Raw genomic sequence first — 25,343 nt, 5'->3', positions numbered from 1 at the left:
AAAGAACATCTTAATGCCATATTCTTTACAAATACCAAAACAGAATATTATACAGCAAGAGAGGAGAAAACTGAATAAAATATATCAGGAGTTGATGCTATCTTGTTTCTGTGTAGGACCTTTTCTATGACATGGAAAATCTGGGGAAGAGAGACACAGAGGGGCCGGACCACATGCTTCTGCAGGCTAGGTCTTTTTGATAGGTCATGTTAGGGAAGGGATGTAGCACCTCGTACTGGGTGCACAGAAGTAGGAGAGCAGATTCTGAATGAGGGGTGATGGCTGGCACAGGAGGGCTGATGGCGACAGGAACTGGGTGCCCAGGATGCTCAGATCCACAGAACAGCTATGCTAGGGTTTGCTTGGGAAGATCATAATGTTCCAACATATTTACTTGTAACGGCTCCCATTGATAAGCACACTTTGTCCAGGTCCTGAGGCCCTGGGTCAACTGAAACATGTCCTCCAGGACTGTTTCCCCACTGGCTTATGCACAGGTCCCCAAGAGCGACAAAGCCTGGTGCAGTGGCCTCACACTTATTGTGGGAAACTGAGGCAGCGTGTGAGGGACGTTTGGAAGGAAGGAGCTGGAAGTCCTGTTAGTGCTGGATTACGGGGGAAGGATTCCTCACTGCTCCAGGGCTGCCCCTCCCCCTCGCCACCAGCCCGTCAGTCATTTCATGGATCAGCAGCTGCCGTACCTTCTGGAGGGTATGTGAAAATCTGGTCCATTTCCCAGATTCTCTGTGACCCATATAAAGTTTGGTTTGGGGAAAAGGTGGTGCAGCAGGAGAACTGGGAATGTCTATACTTCATCTGACACGTATCTTATCTTCTGGATTAGATTTGGTCCTTAGATTCTACTGCCAAGAAAGGCAGAGTTGGGTTTAAAGATGCAATTAAAAATTATCATACAGTAAGTTTTAAAAATTCTCATATTACCCTCCCCGTTTTTTTCTTTTGGTGTACAGCTGTATGCATTTTAACACATGTATAGATTAGATCTGGAACGACCACCACAATCAGGATACAGAATAGTTCCATCATCCCCAAAAAGCTCCCTGTGCTATCTCCGTATAACCACATCATACCCCCACATGTAACTCCAAGCAACCAGTGATCTGTTCTCTCTCGTGATAGTTTTGTATTTACGAGAATGTCATAAAAATGGAGTCACACAGTTTGAAATCTTTTGAGACTGGCTTCTTTCATTCCACGTAATGTCTGGAATACTCATCCAAGTGGTCATGTGGATCAATAGTTTACTCCTTTTCACCACAGAGGAATATTCCCCTGAATGGACATACCAATGTTTATTTCACCATTTACCTCCTAAAGCACCTTCGGGTTGTTTTCAGCTTTTGCTTATCACAAACAGAGCTGCTATACCCAGGTTTGTGTGTGAACAGAAGTTCTGATTTCTCTGGGTATGTATGTAGGAGTGGGACTGCTTGGTTATATGGGAAGTGTATGCTTAACTTCGTAAGAAACTGCCAAACCATTTTCCAGAGTGGCTGTGCCATTCTGCATTCCCCCTTGGCATTTCCAGGACTTTTTATTTTGGCCAATCTAACAGATCTGTAGGGGCATCTCACCCTGGATTTAATCTTTATTTCCCTAATGGCTGCGGATGTTGAACATCTCTTAATGTGTTTATTTGTCCTCCCTAATGTCCTCTTTGGTGAAGTGTCTGTTCAAGTCCTTTGCCCATTTTTGAGCTGTTTGTTTTCTTATTGCTGAGTTTTAAGAGCTCCTTATATAAAGATGCAATTTTATTGGATGGTAAGAAGAGGTGAGAACAAAGGAGGGGAGATAAAAGGGACTTCCTTTCCACTGTCTGAAAGGGACTAGGGAGAGAAAAAAGGAACCATAGAAACGGAAATAGAGCTGCAGATATGGTTTTACTCTCCTCCCACACCTAAACTGAAAAATAACCATACTTACTGCTTCATAATCTGCCAATTCCAGCCTTGCTTTATTCTGCATTGTCCTCTTACAGAGATAGATGGCTGAGGGAAGAAGAGAAATTACATGTGCAAAACCTGCAGTGTGGTGGCGTTACAAATCCATCCATCCATCTGTCCGTCTGCTCATCCAGCCAGCCACCCAGCCAGCCCTCCCTGTGTGCCCGGTGCTGCGCTGTGCAGAATTTGCTTCTGTGTGGAAGCCATGACACCTAACCTCCAGGAATCTTCCTACAGCTCAGGATCAGATGAGGATTCCATCTTCCAAGTCTTGACCATTCCCTTTCATCCTCCTCACTCTGTTTCACCCCAAGCATCCCTCACCAGGGTCATCTTTTACAAATATGATCATGTTACCTCCTCCACTCCCTGTACTGCTTCCTCAGTGACCTCAGAAGAACCATCGGGCTCCTTAGGGTGGCAGGCTTGGTTCTTTAAGATCCAGTCTGCTTATCTTGTCAACCTCTTCCTTCCCTGCCTCACTTTCAGTTCCACTCTTCTGCCCATGTGTTCTCTGCTAGGAAAGGCCTTTCCACTTCCCTCTTTTTTTCCTCTCTCTGGCAACCTCCTACTAATCTTGGAAGACCCAGCTCTGTGTTCTGGATAGCATCTACCTACCCTCACCCATGAAACCTAATTCCAGTGCACGGTAATCATGGGTTTACTAGACTGTCCCGGCTCTAGGGCTCTTCAAGGGCAGAGGCTGTGTCCTACTCAGCTTGAATCCCTACACCTAGCACCAGTGCGGCCTCCCAGGTGGAGTGCATGAACAGTGAAAAAGGAGGACAATTTGGGTCTCTCTTTCCAAGCTAAGGAAGGGTTCTTGGCCCTCAGTTGCCAGAGGATTCTTTCTGAAACCTGCCTTCATCATTTCCTCTCCCTACTTCTGCTTCTTCACTATCTCCCTCCTTCTCCAGTGCCAAGTAGAATGACCCAGGGAAGACAGTAGATGAGCGGTATGAATGACATTTAGGATGACCAGAAGAGAGGGTCAGAGAGGACCTGTGGTTGACCTGTGGTTGACCTGTGGTTCGACAACTTAGTTATACTAGGAGATCTAGTCAACTAACTCCTTGCTGGATCAACCAATCTCCTCCATGCAGTTTGAAAAATGTGCTCATGGCAGCTTACAATATGCTAGAATCCTGTGGCTGGCAGCCTGCTCTGGTATGTTTATGCTTCTGCTCACGCCAGTGGAGTTGTATGTGAGATTCAGTCAGTTGTGTTTGTTCTCAAATCTGTTTATGTCAGGCATACCTGTTATTTTAATAATGTAAGTTCCCTAAATATTACATTTCACTGATGAAATTAATGTGAAAAGAGAGAGTTGTTGTTTCTATGAAGACCCAGGTGAATGGTTCAGAACAACTTGATAAAGAAGAGTTGGCTAAAACAATTGTTCATGAGTTTGGTAGAGGTGAAATAACTGAAAAAATGGGGAAAAAATAATAAAAATCTGAAAGGGGTCAACATACAGGTTGTTTCAAAAGTGTTTTTAAATTCTTGATGCACTTTAAAGATGCCCAACCTGGACAGTTTATCTTGAGTGTGTAGCTAAGAAAGACACTCATATCACTGGGGTCCATGATCGAAGAGAGTCTTTGATCCTATCTCAAAAAGCTGTCAAATGATTGTTCCTTTGTATAGCTTATGTTGATATGAAGTGATTCGGTATGAATGTATCTCCTCTTCATAATCCTCCACTTACCAGCTTTTCCAGAGAACCAGGCACCCATAGCTCTCCATAACGTCTGAAAGGGGCATATGCTCTATTACAAGGTACCTCCTTCATTCCCTTCGACCACCGTTTAGGCAGCCTGTGGAATTGGGGGCTACTAAAGAGGAAGCCTGTCCACCAGCCCCACCACGCTGGTCTCGTTGACCCAGGGGAAGAGCTGCTCAGTGGAGGTGAAAGCTGCTTTGACAATGCTGTCCCAAGCAGTGTTTTGTACTGGATAAATGTAAGACGCAGGGAAGTCCAACCCAGGTTGGGCTACGGGCTTAATTTAAGCAGAATCATCCTGAGAAATTTCTAACCCATCTGGGTCAGAATGGGCCAGCTGGGTTATAAAGTAAAATACCCTGCACGGAATGCAAAGCTGGCACCATTCCTGATGACCATGAGCTACTTGGTCACATGCTTTCCACTTGCTTTCTCTGTGGCTAATGTCACATGTTAGGCAGTCTGTTCACCACAACTAGGGAGGTAGGCTGGAGCTGTTGAGTCGACCTTTTCTTGGTATAGAACTCGGGGCTTGTCTGTGCTACCATAGTGCCTTCAACAGTGCTTTTGCTCCAACGCCTAACCCATCAGATGACCGTTGGCAATGACAGCCAGTCCTATCACAGGGCATCTGGGGGACTTGCTGTAAGCTCAGATGTGGGTTTTTCTTGGATAGTTAATCTCTCATTGTTAGATCTTTGTCTCCTCACCCTCACGCTTGGCAATCTGACCTCCTGGCATCTCACTTGGATGACCCACTGCCATCAGGGTCACCACATCTCACCGTGATACAAATAGAAACCATTCGAAATTTCATGAAGTGAATAGCTTCATATAATACACATGCAATTAAACAATAAGAAAATATTGACCTTGTCCTATTTCAATGTACTTAAGGGACTGACTCCCTTCTCAAACTTTGTCTTCATGAGTGACATCATTTACCTCAATCTCTTAAACCAGGGAACCTGTATAACATGTATTTCTCTGTGTTCCTCATACCCTCAAATTACTTTTTGGTACAATGGGATTTTAGCATCGGAAGTAACCTTGGTGACCAGCAAGCACAGGCCCCTCATTGCCAGATGGGAAAACCAAAGGCCCAGAGAGGTGAAGTGATTTACCCACAGGCCAGTGAGTGGTAGAGGTGGAATTAACTTTTCCCATAATGACATTCACTGGTCATTCATTTGTTCATTCATTCACCCACTTAAACATTTATTGAGTGCCTCTTAGGTGCATGTTGAGACATCATAACAGCCGCTACACCTGTATGAAGCTCACTGAATGTCAGGCGCCATTCTAGAGACTTCCCAAATGTTCACTTACTCAATCCCCATAATGACCCTATGAGGTGGGTTCTGTGATTATCCTCATTTTACAGATGAGGGAACCTTTTCAGGTCATTCCGCATTGCTGAGATTCCCTAAAGCTGCTGCATCCATTCTAAATGTCTCTCCTTGACCCCGATGGCTTTTGGATAAACCTGCCCCTCCCAAATGATTCAACCTTCCCCGTCATTCTTCATCAACATGAAACCTCTGAATACGCAGATCAGACTCCTCACCACCATCTTCCTCCCCATCACACTGCCTCCCCCCGGCCTGGAATACTTAGATGGTAAGACTGGGATTTATTCAAATCTGTGCCCTAGCAACTGACACAAAGTAGGTGATCAGTAAAGGTTTGTTGGATGAAAGTTTTTGGTTCTTCATCAATCCAAATCATACCTATTCTGAGTTCTTAGCTTTGCTTTCCCATCCTCTCTGCAAGAGGGCCACCACAGAACTAATACTGTCAAACTTAACAGTAATAATACTAACCACCACCATGGTTTCTACTGAATCCTTACTGTGGATCACACACCAAATCTTACAGACATTGCATTTCATTGTAACAAAACAACACTAGGAAACAAGTACTATTATTATTATTCTAATTTGCACATGAAGGTTTTGAGGCACAGAGAGGTTAAATAACTGGCCAAGATCACACAGCTAGTGGAGCCAGTTGATCTTGAGCCACTGTGCTAAATTCTCTCTTGGTAAATACTTTGATTTTCTGACTGAACTGCTTTGGAAATGCTGGTGAGTACTTTTGCATCCCGTACCTTGACTTCTCCATCTGATCTGCCGAAGTCGAGGCACAGGAATTCGAAATAATTTTGTTTTAATGAGAACCTGATATAAATTGTTATTTCTATCCTTGTTCACGTGCACATAAAATCACGATGCAGAGAAAGGGAAACCTAATGCCCCGGTGTATGCAGTGCCCGATAGCCGAAGCTTTATGGGTTCATATTCAAGTAGGTATTTTCATCTTACTAAGGTCTAGTTATCTGGTCCTGCCATCCTCCCCCCGCCCCCCGCCCCTTCACTGCCTGTAAGAATATTGGTTTTTACATTCACAAGGGCACATGGCTGCTACCTGGATCTGAGCTACAATTACTCAAATTTCCAGTTGGGCTTTCGTGAGCAGTATTTCAGCCCCAGAAGAATTTGTTTTGTGAATAGCCAAATGTAGCTCTGATTTTGAGTTGGAAGCCTTGCTTATCCACTTATCATATCACTTAGAGCACAGCCCAGTTCCAGAGGGACCCACCATGGTGCCTGCAGACAGCCACAGAGACCGTCAGAAGGCCCTTCCCCCTGCGTAAGGACCGTCCTTCAGACCTGAAAACAGAAGAACTGTAGCCTTAGCAGGCAATGACTTGTCTGCACCCCACCCTCGGCATTGCTCTCACCTGCCGGCATTGGGAGTGAGCCAGTCTACTTCATCGCCAGGTCTCCTGGACAGGCTTCCCTGAACACTACCCAGCTGCACATCTCCCTCCATTCTCTGTAGCTGCCTCTGCCTTCCTGAGCAAGCAATCCTGCAAAGAACCTAGGGAGAAGCTGTGGGTCTCACCAAGTGCCCCAGTCCCAAGGACAGCCACTGTGGACTTAGCAGCCAAGTCAGTGACAAGAACGCTGTGCAAAGGGACAGACCATGAAGGAAGCATGGGCCTGGAAGGCACTCAGATCTGAGTTCCAATCCTGATGCTTCTACTGAGAGTCTGTTAATCACATTTAATAAAGAACCAGAACTGTCAGCCACTATTTACTAACGCTTCAGCTGTGCACGGTGCACCGGGGAACACGAGAGTGAACAGGTAAGACCAGTCCCTGCCTTCCTGGAGCTAACGATTGGCTGGGCATCCAGATAAATAGAATGCAAGGGGGAAGTGTGACGATGTGGCCTCTCTGAGCCTCAGGTTCTTTATCCAGAGTAGGGGGACAATATAACTTCTTTAGAGGATTGGCACGTGGAAATATTAACCAGTCTCATGGAGAGTAATATGGCCAGAATCTAACAGATCCCTGCCTGGACAGAGCTAACTCCCTTCTTGCCAAGCTCCCAACTTCACCCACTCTTATTTTCCTCGTCCAGGGTACCTTATGTACATTCCTCCCTGGTCTGTCTCCCTTCCCCCCTAACTTCTAACTATCAAAAACACCCATGAATTATTAATAAGTCTTAACAAGGCTGTGAGAATAGAAAGAACTAGGGGGAGGTGGCCCCTAGATCCAGCCCTCCCTGAAACCCTGTCCCAGAAAGGACGGGTCAGCAGCCACTGTCTTGGCTCTTGGCTCCACAGAATGAGCACATTGGCCAGCTTGATAGAATTTTTCTTCCCTTCCCCCATTCCCTTCCAAAGGCTGCATCTTTCAGTGTGCTCTGCCTTTCTTCATTATGTGGAACAGGGAGCTTATTACATGTCAACGGTATGAAAAGGATTAAGCAGGACAACGACCCCTCCTCCCTGCGTGACCGTCACCCAGACACCAGGCATTTGTCTTCCACTCTCCCAGGAGTGACACTTCTTCACTGCTCACCGTAGTCAGTGTTTTCAGGCTCCCAGCAGTTCGAAGGCCAAAAGTACGGGGCCTGCAAAAGAGCACAGGTGTCAGGACTCAGAGGAATGCGGGCACCTGCCCTCCTCGGCCCGGAGCGAGTGTCCTCCCTCTCCAGCACCCAGTGAGGACCCCTCTCGGTGACAGGCTCTGCCCTGTCTCTTTCGTGCCGACACCACATCCCCAACTTTCTCCTGTTCTTAATGCAGCTGAGGCTGTCGACATTTTAACCTAGGTATTGAGAAATGAAATCCAAGGTGAGCAAAATAAATGCAAAAATGAGAAACTTAGTTTATAGGGCAAACATTTCTTATCCCAAGACCGGCACAGCTTACTGGGCACACAAGCTCCAAGTTCCTTTTATCCCTTTGAATTGTGTGCCCCTAAAACTGACATGCAGAAGCCTAGCCTGCAGTGTGGCTGTATTTGGAGTAAGGAAGTAATTAAGGTTAAAAGAGGTCACAAGGGTGGGGCCCTGATCCCATAGGATTAGTGTCCTTATAAGAGGAGCCGCCAGAGAGCTTGCTTTCTCTCTGTCTCTGCCATGTGAGGAGGATACAGCGAGAAGCGGCTGTCGGCAAGCCCAGGTGAGAGCCCTCACCACAAATCTAACCTGCTGGAACCTTGATCTTGGACTTCTAGCCCGTGGAACAGTGAGAAATAAATTCCTGTTGTTTAAGCCACTCAGTCTGCAGTATTTTGCTACAGTAGCCAGAGTGGACTGAGACACCCTTTGATGCTGTCTGAAAAACTCCACTCCAAACACCTTGGTGTTGACCTTGACACAGACTCTTATCCTCTGCCCCATTTCCCTCTATGACAGGATCTGTGAAAAGGAGAGGAAAATGGTGGGAGGGCTTAGGCAGAGGATAGAAACTTCACACCAGGAAGGCAGCATGACAGAGTAGAAAGATCAAGGACTTTGCCATCGGGCTGACCCACACTCAAATCAAGGCCACCTCTCAGATTTATTAATCCTCAGAGCACTTCCGTGTTCTCATCTGTCAAATGGGTGATATTTACCTCCCAAAAGTTTGTTCTTCAGAATGAATGAGGGAATATGTGGAAACCCCCCACCCCAACAACAGATGGCCCAAATAAAATCTTGTTTGGCTTCCCAGTGCTGGGGGGAGGTAAGGGTTGCTCCCTTAAATACCCTCAGTTTTGTAGGTAGTTCTAATCTGAGATCAGATGATAAGAGAAGGTTCTTCAGGGAGAGACGCTGGCAGGCCTACCTGGAAACGGTAAAAGGTGCCATCATCCTTCATGGTAAGAACGTGGTCCGAGATCGGAAAGATGTAGCCCTGGGCGGCTATAAGGCTTCCCAAGTGTATTGCTTCAACTGCACGGACAGGGCAGAAGAGAGAGAGGAGTATTTAGCAAGCTGTCAGAGTGCAGGTTTCCTTAGCTGGAATGTAAGTCAGGAGGGCAGAAAGGCAACCGGAAATCAACTGTTCTCACCCTCAGATAACTGCATGATCGATTGGCTGATTGATTGATAACCTTTGATATCAATCCACTGGGCTGGATGGGGTGGGTGTCAGTGGTTGGGAAGGGCCAACATGTGTCTGGGACTCATCTGGATCCCAGCTCTGAGAGTCTGGCTTTGGTTAACTTCCCCCCAAGACTTCCAGAGGAAAGTAGCTTCAAGGTTAAGAGCAGGGGCTCTGGCACGTGTAGACCTGTACTGAATCAAGTGGGCTGTTTCATGTAAGGGCTTAGCAGTGCCTGGTGTTCAGTAGGGGCGGGCAGCCCTGATTCACGTTGCTAGTTTCATCATTTTTATTCCCCAGCAATGAGCACATAGCCTCACTGCCCAGAGAGACTCTCGACTCCCATGGCATTCCCCGATATGACAGTCCCACCAGAGAAGAGGAGAGCATTTCCCTTCTCTTATGGACACAGAGTAAAACCTCACTTTCTTAGAAAATTGGAGGAAGGACACTGCAGTGGGGAGTGGCAAAGGGAAGCCGACCTGAAAGAAATATGTACATCTTTGCCACAATCAACCCATTGTTTTGTGACTTAGTATCAGCCATAAATAGATCCACGTAATCAATAATTTATATTTATTCTGAGCAGAGCTAAGAAAAAAAATAACAGATCTATATGGTTCTACCATGCATGATAATCTTTCACAAATATAAAAGTACTCTTCTTGGTAAAAACTAATTTTTGGATATAGAAATTATTGATATGCTTAAGGAGTCTCCAGGAATTATTAATTTCATAAGCTCTGAATTTTTTAAAGCAACTTGTTTTGTCTTTACTTGCAGACTTCTCAAGAGGTTGTATATAATCCAAGTGTTTTGCTTATTTAGAATCACCTATCCTTCGGAAATAACTGGTGGAATCAGAATGAAGCTGTATCTTATTTGCTTAGGGATGACCAGTGTGCGTTTTAAAGTCTACATGCTTCAAGAATCATGGGTCCAGCAAAAAAAAAAAAAAGAGTTTCATCACTGGCAGCTGCTCCTTCCCCAGGGAAGAGAACACAGCTTCCAGTAAGAAGGTGACTTTCATGTCACCAATGTAGGAGCTAGAACTCTCACTTCATCTTTCGTGGTTTTGCTTAGATATATGGCAGACGGGGAGGGAGGGATAGATGTTGGATGAGCCTGACTTCCAGGACTTTGATTTGCCTCATTTCCACCCTTCTATTCCCAGCTGGTGAACTGTTCTTAACTCCTCCTCATCCATTTCTCAGAAGCCCAAACAGTTCCCAATAACGTGATGTCCTCCCAAGGCCATCTGTGTATAAGAGAGCTTCATAGATATGATCCTTATTAGGTATTATTCACGACCTTTCAGGGAAGCCTCTCATATGAGGGCCGGAGGCCTCCTGAAGCCTATTCCCCTACCACCAGCTGGCTCAGGGCTCTCACAATACTGCTACTGGTACTAATGATCATAATAAAGCATGTGTCAGAAATACAAGGATTATTGTAGAAGGGCAAAGGACAGAGTGCTACCGGAAGAGAAAAGACCTCCATGGAGAAAGGTACTCCCTAGGCTTAGCATTATAACCAAAGAAACATTGATTTTAAATACATGGGACTAAACTGGTAGAAATGTATTTGGTCCAGGCTTTACAAGTGGACAATGGCAAGTCCAGGCTGCATGAGGAAAACACGTGGTGTAGTTAATTTGGGCTCTTTCCTTAAGAGGATTTGAATTCACAGTTTCCCCCTGTGGATTAAGAGCTTAACTAGATTTAAGAATTTTCACTAGTCATGGAAGTGGCCATTAATCATGATGGTGAACAAGGCTAGTGTCACTTCCATCAATGACCTGCTTTTGTGGTACTCAGATTTCTGGCAACTATATTTCCTTGAACGCCATGTAAATTATATTGGTTCTTAGTCAATAGTATATTAGGAGCATCAGATTAAAATAGAGCAATTTCTGAGCTGACATAGTGATCTCCAGCAAGGAATCACAGACACCTAGAAAGGGCATTAAAAAAAAATCTTTAGAAAGCATAGCCATTGGTAGCCATTTAATTTGGGTCAGATAGATCTAATCCCCAAGAACATAAGAATACATTAATGGATATTTATAAATATGACCTTCAGGCGTTGAGAATACTCAGTTAAAACAGGAAGTATATAATAAACTCCAAAAAGTATTAACTAACACATGGATAGTAAGCTTTACTTATCTGCAATTTTTATTTTTCTGAAACTCCTCATTTTCTAATTATGCTATGAAAATAAATTTTACTACTTATTTTCTGGTGGGAGGACAGATTTGGAAACTGTTTTATTGGCCAGAGTTTTGTTGTTGTTTTTCTGGTAAGGTTTTCCTAATTGAAATGCACAATTAAGGTCGGAAAAAAAAATCATTCTTTCACTTCTTGCAGAAGCAGAAAACAGAAGGAGTCTTAACAAATAATTAGACATCTTAATTGTGGATCAGGCAATCTAATTTTAAGAGCTGGCTCTAGAAGGCTGTTCCGTGATAGTTCTACAACTTATCTTTAATTGCTGTGGCTAACGAGAATTCATCTCATTTCACACGTTATTGTATTGGGCTCTTTGGCACTCTAAATAATTGCTCATTTCCTCAAAGGGTGATTTAGATTTAAAGATAGATATTCAGTCAAGAAAACAAATGAATTTTATTTGCAAATGGACTGATTCCACATCTTGGGATTCACATTTGTAAGTCCAGTTCTCAGGAGAACAGGAGAATCTGGTCTGGAACTTGTTTATGGGATGTTTCTCAATACCATGGAGGATAAAGTCAGGGTCAAGTACCTGGGTCCTCGATGCAAAGGTTCTTCATAAGCCACTGCACAATGTCAGTACCTGAAATGATAAAGCAAATTGAACTGAAGACGTCATGGATGAGTACCCTCTGGCAGAAGAAACATGTTTATCTAAGAAAGTCCTAATTCCAACTAGCACACGCCCAGAGAGCTGGGTAATATTGACAATTTTCCATCCTAACTAAGCACATCTAGCCATTGGGACACTTCCATAGTCACAGTCCTATTTGTTTCCAAATAAATCCACTTCCGATGACTCAGGATGATCTTGTGTCCACACTTCTAGGGAATATCTACAGGAGACTTCTTGCAAATACAGATTTTGATGACTTCCCAGAGAAAGGCTAGGTGAAGTTTTACCACACCTGGCCCCCAGGATATTTCCTGAGGTTGGAGGCCTCTTCAGCTCCCTACCCTAACTGACAAGGCCTGACCAACACAGGTGACCTTACAGGTCCCTAAAAAAAAAAACAAAAAAACAAAAAAACCCGACAAAAAAACAAAACAAAAAACCTTTAATTTTTTCTGGCATGGGCATATTTTAAATTAAAATGCCCCTGTTTCTGGGGAGAAACTTCTATGTGTTCACCAAAACTTCTTTCCTCTATTCCTTGGGTCACTAGATTATATCTCTAGACTCTTCTGCAATTGGGTATAGATTGAGTTCTTACAATGGAATATGGCTAGAAATGATGTATCCTGCTTCTAGGCCTGGACCATAAAACTCCCATGTGACTCTGCAAACCCTTCATTCCTTATCTGCTGGCTGAACGGAGAGAACCCCAAGAACCCAGGGGAGGACAGAGCCTCCCCTGTGGAAGGAGATTGGGATCCCGAACAACCATAAAAATTGATGCCCATTTTGGGCTCTGACTTGATTAAAAAATAAACTTTGTTGTGTTAAGCCCCAGAAGTTGGGATTTATCTGTTTTGATATTGAGTACTACCTTAATTAATATAAAATTGTAAGAGTCGGAAGGGACTTTTAAGTCTTATCTACTCCAACCCTAGCCAATACCGGAACTGCATCTATAATACCCCAGACAGGAAGTGCCATGATCTCCACTGGGAAAAACCCTAGTACGTGGGAATCACAGATTCCCCCCTAGACAGCCTGTCCTAGTCAAATCATCTTTGATTTCTCTGAACAGAAATTTGACCCTTTCTAAATTCCTCTCTTTGGACTTAATTTTGCCCTCTGATTATAGAGAAACAAATCCAGACCTTCTTGCTCTGGAGAGAGTCCATCCGATATACTATCAACATTCTTCTTAAGTTTTCTCCCCTCGAGGTGAAACATACCTGGGTCCCTCAGCTATTTCCTGCCATGACATGACCTAGAGCCCTTTCCCATTTTGGTCACAATTCTCTGAATATGTTTCCTTTTGTTTGCCTCCCTTTGAAGATGTTGCACCTAGAGCCAATGTGGGAGTAGAAGAGTCCAAATTTCTGGAAGGTTCTGAACTTCCGGTCTTCTCAGCCATCTCATTTGAAACCAGTGCAGATCTTCAAAGGTGGCTTTGTCACCTCGGGATGGAATGTTTGATGGAAAGCAGCCTGAAAAGGGCAACGTTTCTAGATGTCTGAATCCTGTCATGCGTGGGTCTGAGGCTTGGTGTGAGAGAGAGGGTCTGCCCATAGCTCTTCTGGAACAGATTCCCAGCTGAAAACCTGAGGAGCTAGCAGAAGTCTTTAGCGAGCATTGCCCTTTCCCCAGAAATAAAGTTTCCCAGACATGTTCCAGAGGTGAGAGCAGCTCAGGCCTGTTTCTCTCTGGCTCCCTGGAGGGGGAGTGAACCTTGCGCAGTAGACAACCAGAGCCCCATCCTACTATTTCTGTGCTTCCCCCAGGGCTAGCCTCCACTGACACAGCCCAGCAAGTTCCCCCCATTTCAACCTCCAAAGCAGAACTTCTAAGCTGTTCCCCACTCTCACTCCCGGATGGCATCTATGAGCTAAACTTTGGATCAAAAACTTTCCTATTCATTCACATTCTTTGAGCAAAAGGAGAGAATGTCTGTGTGTGGTTGTGTGTGTGTCCATATCCTCCAAATTATACAAGTTCAACATTTGTCCTAGGAAATGAAGAACAAAGCAGAAATCAAATAAGAACTGTAATCCCAAGTTGGGGGTGGGGGAGAGCCTCTAACCTGTTTTTTCCTCAAAAGAAAAATAGTTCTTTTTTGTGGGTTGCCTGGAAACAGATAGGTTTCCAGCATCAGCAACAGCTCTCCCCCGGGCAGGCGGATTATCTTTCTGCTGAGCTTGCTGAACCATTATTTATCACCTGCCAAGATTGATTACTCACCCTGGGACAATGACAGCCCTTCCTTTCCCCTGTTAATTACTGTCATCATTAATATCCATGTCACTAATTAGTATTCATTCACATTGAAACTCCTTCCTTGCTATCATATCCGTTCCCCCCGCCACCCCACCCGAGACTTCAGCACCATTGTCTAGATTTCTACCCCCTTTTGGTTTTCTGCACTCCGTGTCTGGCCTAATTGCTCTCCCCAGTCCACCAGGCCCTGGTTTGCATTCACAGAGCTGAAGGATCACATTTAAACATTTAAGCCCCCTCCCTCCCCACCTTTTTTTTTTGGTCAAGAAGAGAAAGTCACAAAAGCCTCTTTCCTTTTTACCTAGCAATGTGGGGACCACAGACCTGGATTTCTTGTCCCTGGTGCAGCCACCGTAACAGTCAGGGTCTTTATCTGGGGACTGGTGTGAGTGTCCTCGAGCCCCGGTGAGGGCCAAGCTGGACCCCCTGGCTGTCCTGGGTCCCTGCCCCCAGTCTGCAGCAGTAGCCACCTCCCCGCTGTCCCTCACCCACCGCGGGGCTGCAGGGTGGACTTCAGCGAGCACAACAATGCCTCGTTCTCTCGGGTGTGGGGTGTTTTAGCTTCCTCGGACTAACCCAGGAGGGGCCAGCCTCCAGCCTCATGGCAGGACGTAAATATTGCATGTTCAGCCCCGGGGAAAAGTAAGGGAGGGAAATCTGTCATAATATTATGTCCTTTAAAAGACCTACAATTATTCCACAGCAGAATCAGGTGAGCATAGTGCAAACAACCGTCAGGAGAAAGCATTTTTCTTCTTTTTTCTCTTTCCTTTCTTCCTTTTTTCCCTCCGGCCCCCAATCATTTTTTCCCCTCTTATTCGAAAAAGAATTTGAAGCGGATTATTTTTCTATTCTCTCTCAAATGAATTGTTGCCCTTTGTTACCACTGTTGGATGCGGTTCTTATCTTAGTCAAGCTGCCCTGCCAAGGACTTAAAACCAAAAAAGAAACGTTAGGGACAGATGCAGAATAGCCACCCTTTATCCCCAAAGGTTCTAAAACACTTGGCTGGAAGTTTTCTTTTTGAGGCTAATATATCCACATATATTCCAGGGATATCCATGAACTACATCAGAGGCACCCGAAACTCTTCTCCACAACATGCGTGGTGTGTTAGTACATTTAAGTAGACATTTCTGTGCAGATATGCTTTCAGTTTCTATATGTGTTGTACGTACGTATTTCAGTTCTGTCTTTTACATATAAGGATGTGTATTGGAAGGGTGTTTGGACACAACTCAAACGTTCTCAAGTAGGGGATTGAATAATTAATTATGGCTCATCCATACAATACATATTTATTGAACACCTACTGTATTGAATGAAAAAGTAGGACAGGAACAGTGTGTATTGTAAGATGACATTTAAAAAAATTTTTTTAAATGACATTTTTACAATAGAAAATATATATTTACATTCGTATCCTATTAATTACGTATGTATAGATATATACAGGTACTGAGAAGAAAAGTTCTGGAAGGATATTTAAACTGTTTAGGTGATCTTGGAGAGAGGGGAGGGTCAAATCACGGGAAATTTCTATTCTTTACATGTCCTTATTATTTGGAGCTCAAGAACTTTAATATATTGCTTACGCACTGAGAAAAAGACTTTTCACTGTCAAGAGCAGAGAGGGAAGTGCTGGCCTCTGAGACTGCTGTGGACAGGCTGTGGGGAATCAGGTTGCAGATGCAAAGTGGAGAGGGTGGGGGGGTACTCTGAGCTGCTGCCCCTGGGCCCTGGGCATGTCCTGCTCCCCTGGGAAAGGGCGAGGAGTAAAGAGTGGGAGGCTCACTCCTAAGCCTCAAGTTGTCACTCTCTGTGGCCATTGGGCCAGCTAAAGGGGCTGCTCACTGCAGTCCTGGACTAAGGGTGACCATCTGCACTCTGCACCCCTCAATATAAACTGGATTTGAGTAAGCTGGCAAGATCTTCCAATATCTTAGGGAGTTCTCTTTCTGGTTTGGGGGAGATCCTTACTATAAAAAGGTTCTATACTGAGCTTCGTGCTCAGGTGTTTTAAGCACCCCCAAAGATTAAGGGATACCTGGAACTTCCTCCCAAATAAGTCAGAACCTAAGGGGATCCTACTCTGAAACACTTGCCCCATTCTCCCCAAAGTATTGTAACAACTGGAGCCCAAATTGATTATGCAAACTTGAGAAAAGACTGGTTCCAGGCACTTGCAAATTTCAAGTCATGTGAAACTTGGTAGCTTATAAATCATAGTCCTGATAATTGAAGCAATTGATAATTTACTTATCAATCCTCACCATTGGGGAAAGACACCTTCACTTGAGTAAACTCTTTCTGGAGCCCAACAAAAGATAAGATTGTTCCTGCTGTGAGTGACCTCCTGGTACTCCTCAGTCAAGGTTATGATTCAGTCCACCCCGGGGTTCTCACATACCTGCCAAGGTCTCTGCTGCACCCGTGAGTGAAGAGGACAGCTTTGTGCCACCTGATCACGTAGGTGCCACGTGCAGGCCAACACTCACGAAGGAGGGAGACATTGCCCAGTGCCCCTTGTGTACCAGGCCAGAGCCAGGCACCTGACACTGTAGTCACATAGCATCTTGACAATAATTGTGCAAAATATGATATCTAGCATACCCATTTCACAGATGAGGCCCAGAGAGGCCCAAGGCCACATACCTATAAGAGCCAAGTCTGGAATCCAGGAAAAACCCATGCCAGATACCATGGCCACTATGCATTCTGCCTCTCTTATTTCTGAATAACTTTCCAAACAGTACTCAGAAGAATAATTGGAAAGGGATACTCTGTGCTCATAGACATTCATTTAGTGGTAATAATAATTACTACTAATATTAGCTACTGAGCACTTTCTATATTTCAGGCTTTGGAATGACCCTACTCTAATAATCCCATGATGTAAATAGATTATTACCATCTCCATTTTGCAGATGAATGGAAGGACACCCTAAGTAGGGCAGTCTTTATAGTTTTAGACCTTTCTTTTTATGCCTTAGTTAAAAAACAAACACACACAGGGGTGCTTGGGTGGCTCAGTCGGTTAAGTGTCTGACTCTTGGTTTCAGCTCAGGTCATGATCTCAGGGTCCTGGGGTCGAAGCCCGTGTTGGGCTCCATGGTCAGCGGGGAGTCTGCTTGAGATTCTCTGTTTCCCTCTCCCTCTGTCCCTCCCCACTCTCAACTAAGTAAATAAATAAATCTTTAAAACACACACACACACACACACACACACACACACACACACACACACAATGCAACAGTTAGCCAGCAGGGAAAGCTGAACTTACTTAAGAGATGTTAAACTTTAGGACTTTGGAGGGTGGGCACAGGGTATGGCCGGCAGGAAGACAAAAGGAGGGTCAGAAGGCAGAACTGGGTGCCCTGACAAGTCTAGTGGCATTTTGAAGAGTAGAGTTTGGTCAAGGCGCTTGAGTTTCTCCAAGGAAAAGCGTGACAAATTTCACAGATATATGCTTGTTTACCAAGCATATGAAGCAATAAAGTCAGGCTTGAGTTCAGTTCAAGCCGTGTCGCTTACAAACTGTGTGACCCTGGGCAGGTCCCTGAACCACCCTCCACCCCAACCTGCATTCCTTCATGGGTCGATGGGGTGAAGTATTGGCTACTTGGAGGGTAAAGTAAGATCACGTATCCACACATCCATGTACGTGTCATGCCAGCGCAGTGCCTGGGACAGAATAAGCATTAGCACACATTAGCTACAGACTTAGGGACCTTGTCTTGGAGCCAAGTATCTAATCGAATCATCTGCATGCAGCAACTAGAAAGTTTTGAGGGTGGAAGGCGGAGCACGTGCCCTCATCCCACTGCAATTCAGTCCAAAATAATGAACTGAGCATCATTCTTGGTCTGTGTGTGCTGGTCCCTGACATCCCCCCATCCACCTCCTCTCCCTTCTCTTCTCTTCTGCCTCATGGACGCCCCTTCCACTCCCAGAATGTGCCATGATCCATCCCGCTGCAGGGCCTTTGCATCAGCGATTCCCTGGGCCAGTAATGCTCTCCCATTTCTCCACCTCTGCCCCAAGCTGACTCCTGCATGTCCTTTGGCCCTGACTTCCTCAGGAAAGCCTTCACTGCTCTCCAAACCAGGTCAAGTCCTTTGGCTTTCACTTGCAGAGAATGGGGTTCCTTCTCCATTTGGAAGTAGACATCCGCCATGTGGTTCTTTGATCCATGTGTGCCTTCCCCTCTGTATTAGCTTCCTGGGGCTTCTGTAAGAAAGTACCACCAACAGAGTGGCTCAAACAGCAGAAATGGATTGGGTCCCCTTTCTGGAGGCCAGACCCTGAGATGAGGGTGTTGGCTGGGTCTGTTCATCCGAGGGCAGCGAGGGAGAGTCTATTCTGCTCCAGGCCTCTCTCCTTGCTTCTGCAGGTTTGTGGCAGTCTTGATGTTCGCTGGCTTGCACACGCATCACCCTGATCCCTGTCCTCCTCTTCACATGGCCCTCTCCCTGCGGTGTGCCTCGGCATCCAACTTTTCCTTTTTAGCAGGGCACCATCCTAAGGGATCAGGGCCCACCCTCACTAGTTCATATTAACTCATTACATCTGAAATAACCCTCTGTCCAAACAAGGTCACACTCTGAGATATTGGAGGTTAGGACTTCTACATATGAACTTTTGGGAAGACACAATTCAACTCCTAATACTTGCTAACCTATCACTCTGAGACTGTAGGACTCTGTCATTCTGTCCTCTCTCCGGCACCGTGCAAAGAGCTGGAATGGAGCTAGGGTTTAATAAATGCTCATTGAGATGTAATATATTCAGTTATATTCAAATAGACATCATATAACATGTACCCATCCAGATGCACATATTCATTACATTTAAAAAATTTCTCTCAATTTTTGTGACCCCTGAAAACCTCATCCCAAACCAGCACCAACTGTGGATGGGCATTTTGCAACCATTGCTTTCGAGGACATTTTTGGGTGTTTTCACCCACTGACATGGTTCTCTTTCAAAAATCACCTCTTTTCTTGTATAAAGAAAGCTTAACAAATGAATGCTTGAAAAAATATTAGGCAGCAATTCCAAGCCTCCTTCTTCTCTTTATGCAACCCTGGCTGTCACCTGAAGAGCACGGTGAGCACAGGAAAGGGAGTCTTCGACTCTCTCCTTTGGGGCTGACGGCCACCGTCCCCTTCCCGCCTCTCTGCCTGTCCCTCTGCTCACTCCACCGGCTTCTAGACTGCAGAGTTCAAACTGCCTTTGACTGGCTTTGATCCACTGTGTGATTCTCCCTTCCTCACAGGCATCTGCAGAGCCTGACTTGGTTTTGAACAGGTTGCAGGAATGAAATCCAGACACGCCAAATACAATTTTGAACCCAGTGGGACCCACACATCACCACCACATCCACTCCTAAACCAGGGCCTGGCAGGACCATCTGCCTGGGGTCTTCTTCCAGGCCACGCACATCGGCTTGCTGACCTCCATGAGCGTGTGGCCACTGCGCCCCTCAGCGACCCAGGGCCCACACAGCAGGAAGGAGGACCAGCTGCTGGGAAGCCCCTGGTGGGCCTCCCCCCTCAAGCCCAGCCTCCCTGCTCAGATTCTGCGTTTTCCCATTCTCTGAAATTTAAAGCTTCCCGGTGCATTATGAAAAATAATAGGGGGCAGGAGACCAGGCGAGGTTATTACCAACTCATAAATCAACCAGGAGGCTCTGAGGGTTGCGGCGAGGTGTCTGAGACGGGCCCCCCGGTTTGTTATCTCACCCAACCCCCCACGATTGATTCATAACCTCATAACCCTCCTGCGTCCCAATCCCAGGCCTTATATCTAATTGTCAGCAGCCGAGTACATGATTTGCAAGAGGATGCAGTGGCGGCAGGCGTGGGGGCGGAGGAGAGATTAGTTTTGTCAATCAAAAGCGTCCAGGGGAGGTTGGGGAGCACTCAGGATTCAGCTTCACAATCAGCTTATTAAAGAGAAGGAGGAACATGGTTACCCTGATTGGGCCTCGGTGTAGGGAGATGGAGGTCATGGCCACTGGGGGTGTAGCCTCTGTTCCCGGAGGGTGGTGGCCACAGAGGCCCGCCTTCCGCTCAGTCCAAAGGCAGGAATGATGAGCAAGCAGACTGGGGGCTCCTGGGAAGAAGGGAGCTGATGCCAGGCCTCCAGCAGCTCCCATCAGAGAGCATTACGCATGTTCTGAGGGTGGCCGAGTGTTCCGGGGAGGTTCCGGGGAGGGCTGGAGGGGACTCTGTAGCTGGCAGGTGTCAGGGCTACATTGCCTCTCAGCATTGTCTAATGGTCATCTCCTTTGTGCAAATTCTGGATCTGAACCGTGGTTCATGAACACGTGCATTTATATTGAAGTTAATCTGTGGGGCTAAGGCTTTCTTGAGGGTAGCAGGAGGAAGAGACTTTCTGATGCCCAGGTCTGCAGGCTGGGGTCCCTTCTCCGGAATGTGATCCATCCGTCTGCACTATTACACAATTATACTCACCCAGTTCCACAGCACGCTTTAATGCTTCAAGTCTGCAAAGTGCACTGGACATCTGCCATTACCGTGGGATGGGCAAGGTGTGCACAGCAGGGGTGTGTGAGCAAGCCGGGGCTGAAGCAGCACCTGGCACACACAGGTTCATGAGCAAAGATTTTACCAGTTTTGCGCTAATTCCAGCTCCAGTCCCCGGGAGCCTGCCTCTGGGCTTTGTCAGAGAACAGCTCCAGTGTGGTGGAGCGAGTTTTTGCAATCAGACGGACCTGGGTTCAAGGCCTGGCTCCGCCCCTTGCTAGAGCATCCCCTTGGATGAGTTATTTCACAACACAGAGCCCCAGTTTACCCACCTGCAAAATGGGGTCAATCACAGAATCTCCTTCACATTCTGTTATGATTATTAAAATGAGGTAGTAGAAAAGACACCACCCAAGTCTATTTTTCACCTACAACCCGTGTGGACCCCTCCATCTGCCCCAACTGGAATCTAGAGCTGATCTCCCAGGGAAAAATGCCCCACCTGGAACCAAGCCTCTTTCCTTGCTCCTCCCCAGCCTATGCTACAGGCCCTCCGGGGAGCTCACCACTCGTTCTAGTGCGGCTCTTCCCAGCTTCTCTGTTTCCTTTCATTCAGATGGATGAGCCCACATTTTTTTTTTTTTTTTAAATATTTTGGAGAGAGAGCATGAGGGAGAGAGAGAGCATCGGTGGCGGGGGGGGGGGGAGGGAGGAGAGGCAGAGTGAGAATGACAAGCAGACTCCCCACTGAGTAGGGAGCCCAACTTGGGGCTGGATCCCAGGAACCCCGGCTCATGGCCTGAGCCAAAGGCAACGCTTAACCGACTGAGCCACCCAGGTGCCCCGAGCCCATCCTTTCAAACTTGGTCTGGGCTCTTCTCTATCAGCGAGAGATTTACTCCCAGATCCACTTCCAGTTCTTGAGGCAAAACACCAGGAAGACCCCTCCAAAACCCCTACCCCAGCTATAGCCCAGCCCTAGACTGGCTTCTCCCCCAGGAGCAGCGAGGAGGCCAGTGGCCTGGGTGTGAATCCAAGTGCCCCCTTCCACCAGCTCTGTGACCTTGGGGATGTGTCTTGCCCTTTGAAAGCTTCAGTTTCTATAAGATATGAAAAAAGCACAGTCTGAGAGGGTAGACATGTGCTGATGTGTCCTTCAACACATAGCGAATGATGAGTACATGTTGACTTTATGATTATTATTATTGCTGTTACTCTGACTGGAACATTTCATTCATCCACCCGTGGTGATGAATAAAACAGCTCTGTCCTTAAACAGAAAGGCACACCAGTGGGCTGCAGGGACTGTGACTGGAGTATCTGCGGGGTGCTCTGGGGCCACAGGCAGGGAGTGTGTCAATCCAGCTGACCCAGTGTCAGGAAGCAGGTGTTTGGGATCAGTGGGAAACGCTGAGACTGGCTGGGGTGTGGGGCGGGGGCGGAGTAGAGGATGCAGAGCCAAGGGCTCTCCCCGAGCAGCCTGAAGGAACCACACGAATGCCATCTGGGACACCTACCATTTATATCAAGGTCAAGGTGGATTCACAGCAAGTCTCTGCGAAAGGGAAGTGTCCTAGGAGGGCAAGAAGTGAGCAGTACGCACTCGCATCTCTTATGTGCAAAGCACTGTAGCTCGGCACCAAGGGCTGAGATTCAAGCGTGAATGAGAAAAAGAAGCAGGCTTAAGAGCTAAAGGGAAATGATCTCAGAGTTGCTGAGGAATGAGCTCATGTTCTCCCAGCATAAGGATGCTGGCCTTTCCCTCTGTTCTGTTCCCAACCTGAGCCCCATGGCCTCTGTCAGCATTGCCGTGAATCCTGCTGGGCCAGTCTGCAGCCCCCATACGTCCGCAGCCAGTGGGGCCCCCTGAACCCAGGAGACTGCCACACCCCCATGGTTTCCCCGCCTCCCCACCTTTCAGGGGAGGGCCAGAGGCTCTGGGTTCTCTGGGGTCTGCTGCCATCTTGCCTCCCCAGGACCCCACTCCCTCGACTCCACCAGGATTGACAGCCTTGAGTGCCGAAGGCAGAGAGCTGGGCTGTCTGAGAGTGGGGAGGTGTTGGCACCAAGCACAAGCAGTGGCCGGAGTGACAGGAGCTGGTCAGAGGACTGTGTGTCCTGCCCTTGCTGACGACAGGCCGGGGCCTTGGATAACCAGGAGGCAGAATGGTCCTCATTGCTCAGTTGTCAGTACAACACCAGGGCTGGGCCCAGACCAAGCCACACCACCCGCCCTCCCGCCCCACTCTGTCCTCCTGAAATCCCTCACTCCTTTTCTTCTTTAGGCAGAGAAGTAAGGGGCCAGGGCCTGGCTTGGGAAGATTTGAGGGAAAAGGGAAGTGGCCACTGAATGGAGGGGAGTTTTGAAAGTCTACAAGTCAGACCTCTCTTCCCTGCCTTTTCTGGTTTCAGCAGGCCCAGGTTCTTAAATCAGTCACATACCCATGTGTGGGGACAGGGAAGGACACCGAGGGAGGGGACCTGAGGCTTGCAGGGCCTGGCTCCCTCCTCTTTGTTCCCTCAGTCTCTCATTCCAGCTTTCCTTCCCCCATCCCTTCCCAGTGATTGTGCATGCCCTACGCAGGCTCACACCCTCACAGCCTCACACACTCACACCCTCACACGCTCACATGCTCACACACACCCTCTCATATTTCATAGTCCTCTCATTGCTCCTGTAATACGTCCCCATCCCTAAAATCCTGACAAATGACAAAAACAAGTTTAGATTCAGAACAAATTTTGAAGAAAGAACAGTTTTTTATCTGTTAGAAACCCAAGTAATACGGAGTATAGGCCAAAGGTCAGTACTCCTCATATGGTCAGCTGCCATGAGTCCCCTTGCTGGGCCTAATCCTGACTGTCCCCAAGCAGTGGCTGTGGAGGGAAACAGAGGGGCCGAACCCAACCCGCAGAAGGGAGAAGTCACCGCATTCATCTCCAAGATGTTGAACACATTTTCTCTGGTAAGCTTCTAGATGATTTTGGTCCTCCCTGGTTAAGGGGTGGTCTTGGTGCTGAGGGCAGAGGGTTGGGATATCAGCTGGGCAAAGGAAGGCCAGAAAGAAAAGCGTAAGAGCCACCACCGCAAGTGGGCGGGATTCTAGTAGAAAGTCTGGTCATGCGGACACTGTGTCAGTGAGGTCCTGGAGGGGAGCAGGGCGCCCCCGTAAACACCACAGTTGGGGAGCATGCAAGGAGGGTGCTGTAGACAAAGGGACGGTGAAGCAGTCTAGAGCCAGAGCATCGGCTAGAGAAGTTTCTAGCACTAGGTCCAATAGGACGGGAAGACAGAGCAGTTATGGAAGCCCAGAGGTGGGGTTGCTGTAAGAGGGGGTGGCTGCACAGGGACCATGGCTTTTAGGACAATACAGCCACTATCAGACTGAGGTCTATGAGGGATCAAATGCTGTGGCCTCTCCTTCTCTACACTGAGGTCCTGCTGGTGCCACAGGGCAGGGGTTGAACCTGTTGCAGCCAGGGGGCAAGGGAGCCTGTTAATGCAGCCCTCCGTGAGGGCCTCTGAGGCTGCAGAGCTGGGCGGGAACGGGGGAGGGTGGCTCTGGAGGGACACAGGGAGAGGATCCGGCACTGAAGTGGAGGAGAGAGAGCATTTACCATAAGGCCTATCCATAAAGTGTTGTTCAGGCGCGTTTATTCTTCAGCACACTTTACTTCAGCGGAAGGCAGGGTGGAGGATTTTGCTCTGATGTCCTGGTCCCCCGATACTGATACTTTTCAGCTCTAAGGAGATGTAGTGCTCAAAGGGGCTGCACACATAGCAGCCCTAAGTCACCAGCACAATACACCTGAGCCTTCGCTCAGATGCTCCCACTTTACAGCTGGGGAAAGGGAGGCTCAGAGCCTAATGGCTTCTTCACTTACTCGTTCCGTTGAGCTCCTGCTGTGCCCCCTGCTGTTCTTCACCTGGAAGGGGGGCCTCCAAGCTCACACCTTCACGGAGAAGTCAGACTATTAAGGAGCGAGGCACGCAAAGACAGCAACAACAACCAACCAGTGCAATAGTGAAGACGAAACGGGGTGGCGGGAGAGAGGGAGATGGCGGGCTGCGGAGGCTGGGAGGTGAGTGGGTGGTGGTTACCTGCGGGCCTGAGCAGCAGGAAGGATGGGTTGTGTGAGTATTTGGAGGAAGAGCAGGGATGCCAAGACCCCGGGTGGGCCTGGAGACGCAGGCCAGGCTGGAGATGAGCCCGAAGAGGGAGGGGCCACAGCGGGGAAGCCTCTGGAGGGCTCTGAGAAGGGGAGCGCCTGGCGTGGGCTTTCATTTCCTTTAGGTCAGTGATTCCACAAGTCCGTACGTGACACTGTGCTCATCACAAGTGTAGCTCTGTTGCCACCAAACAGCTCTGTGACAATACCATCGACTATCTTCCCTATGCTGTGACCTCTTCATTCCGTAACTGTAAGCCTGTACCTCCCACAAACAGGATGGAGGTTCCTCAAAAAATTAAAAATAGAAATACCATATGATCTGATAATTCTACTACTGGGTATTTACCCAAAGGAAATGAAAACACTGATTTGAGAAGATATACGCATCCCTATGTTTATTACAGTGTTATTTACAACAGCCAAGATATGGAAGTGTCTGTCCGTAAGCAAATGGATAAGGAAGATGTGGTATGTATACACAATGG

At 47.1% G+C, this 25,343-nt stretch overlaps 1 protein-coding gene across 12 annotated transcripts in view; it reads right to left on the bottom strand.

Annotated features, from left to right (window-relative positions):
• RGS6 (regulator of G protein signaling 6) overlaps positions 1-25,343 on the bottom strand; it is a 546,094-nt gene that overhangs the window by 86,563 nt on the left and 434,188 nt on the right. For all 12 annotated transcript variants that reach the window (XM_032405486.1, XM_032405485.1, XM_032405495.1 and 9 more), the window contains exons 4-7: positions 11,840-11,890; positions 8,816-8,922; positions 7,563-7,614; positions 1,945-2,009 (exon numbers count right to left, since the gene is read on the bottom strand). In XM_032405486.1, coding sequence (XP_032261377.1) covers positions 1,945-2,009; positions 7,563-7,614; positions 8,816-8,922; positions 11,840-11,890 — 275 coding nt within the window. The remainder of the gene's footprint in view (positions 1-1,944; positions 2,010-7,562; positions 7,615-8,815; positions 8,923-11,839; positions 11,891-25,343) is intronic.

This window comes from Phoca vitulina, unplaced genomic scaffold, assembly GCF_004348235.1.
Source record: "Phoca vitulina isolate PV1807 unplaced genomic scaffold, GSC_HSeal_1.0 scaffold7, whole genome shotgun sequence".
NCBI lineage: Eukaryota > Metazoa > Chordata > Mammalia > Carnivora > Phocidae > Phoca > Phoca vitulina.
The sequence above is the reverse complement of the archived record's forward strand: the minus strand, read 5'-3'. Positions and strand labels throughout refer to the sequence as shown.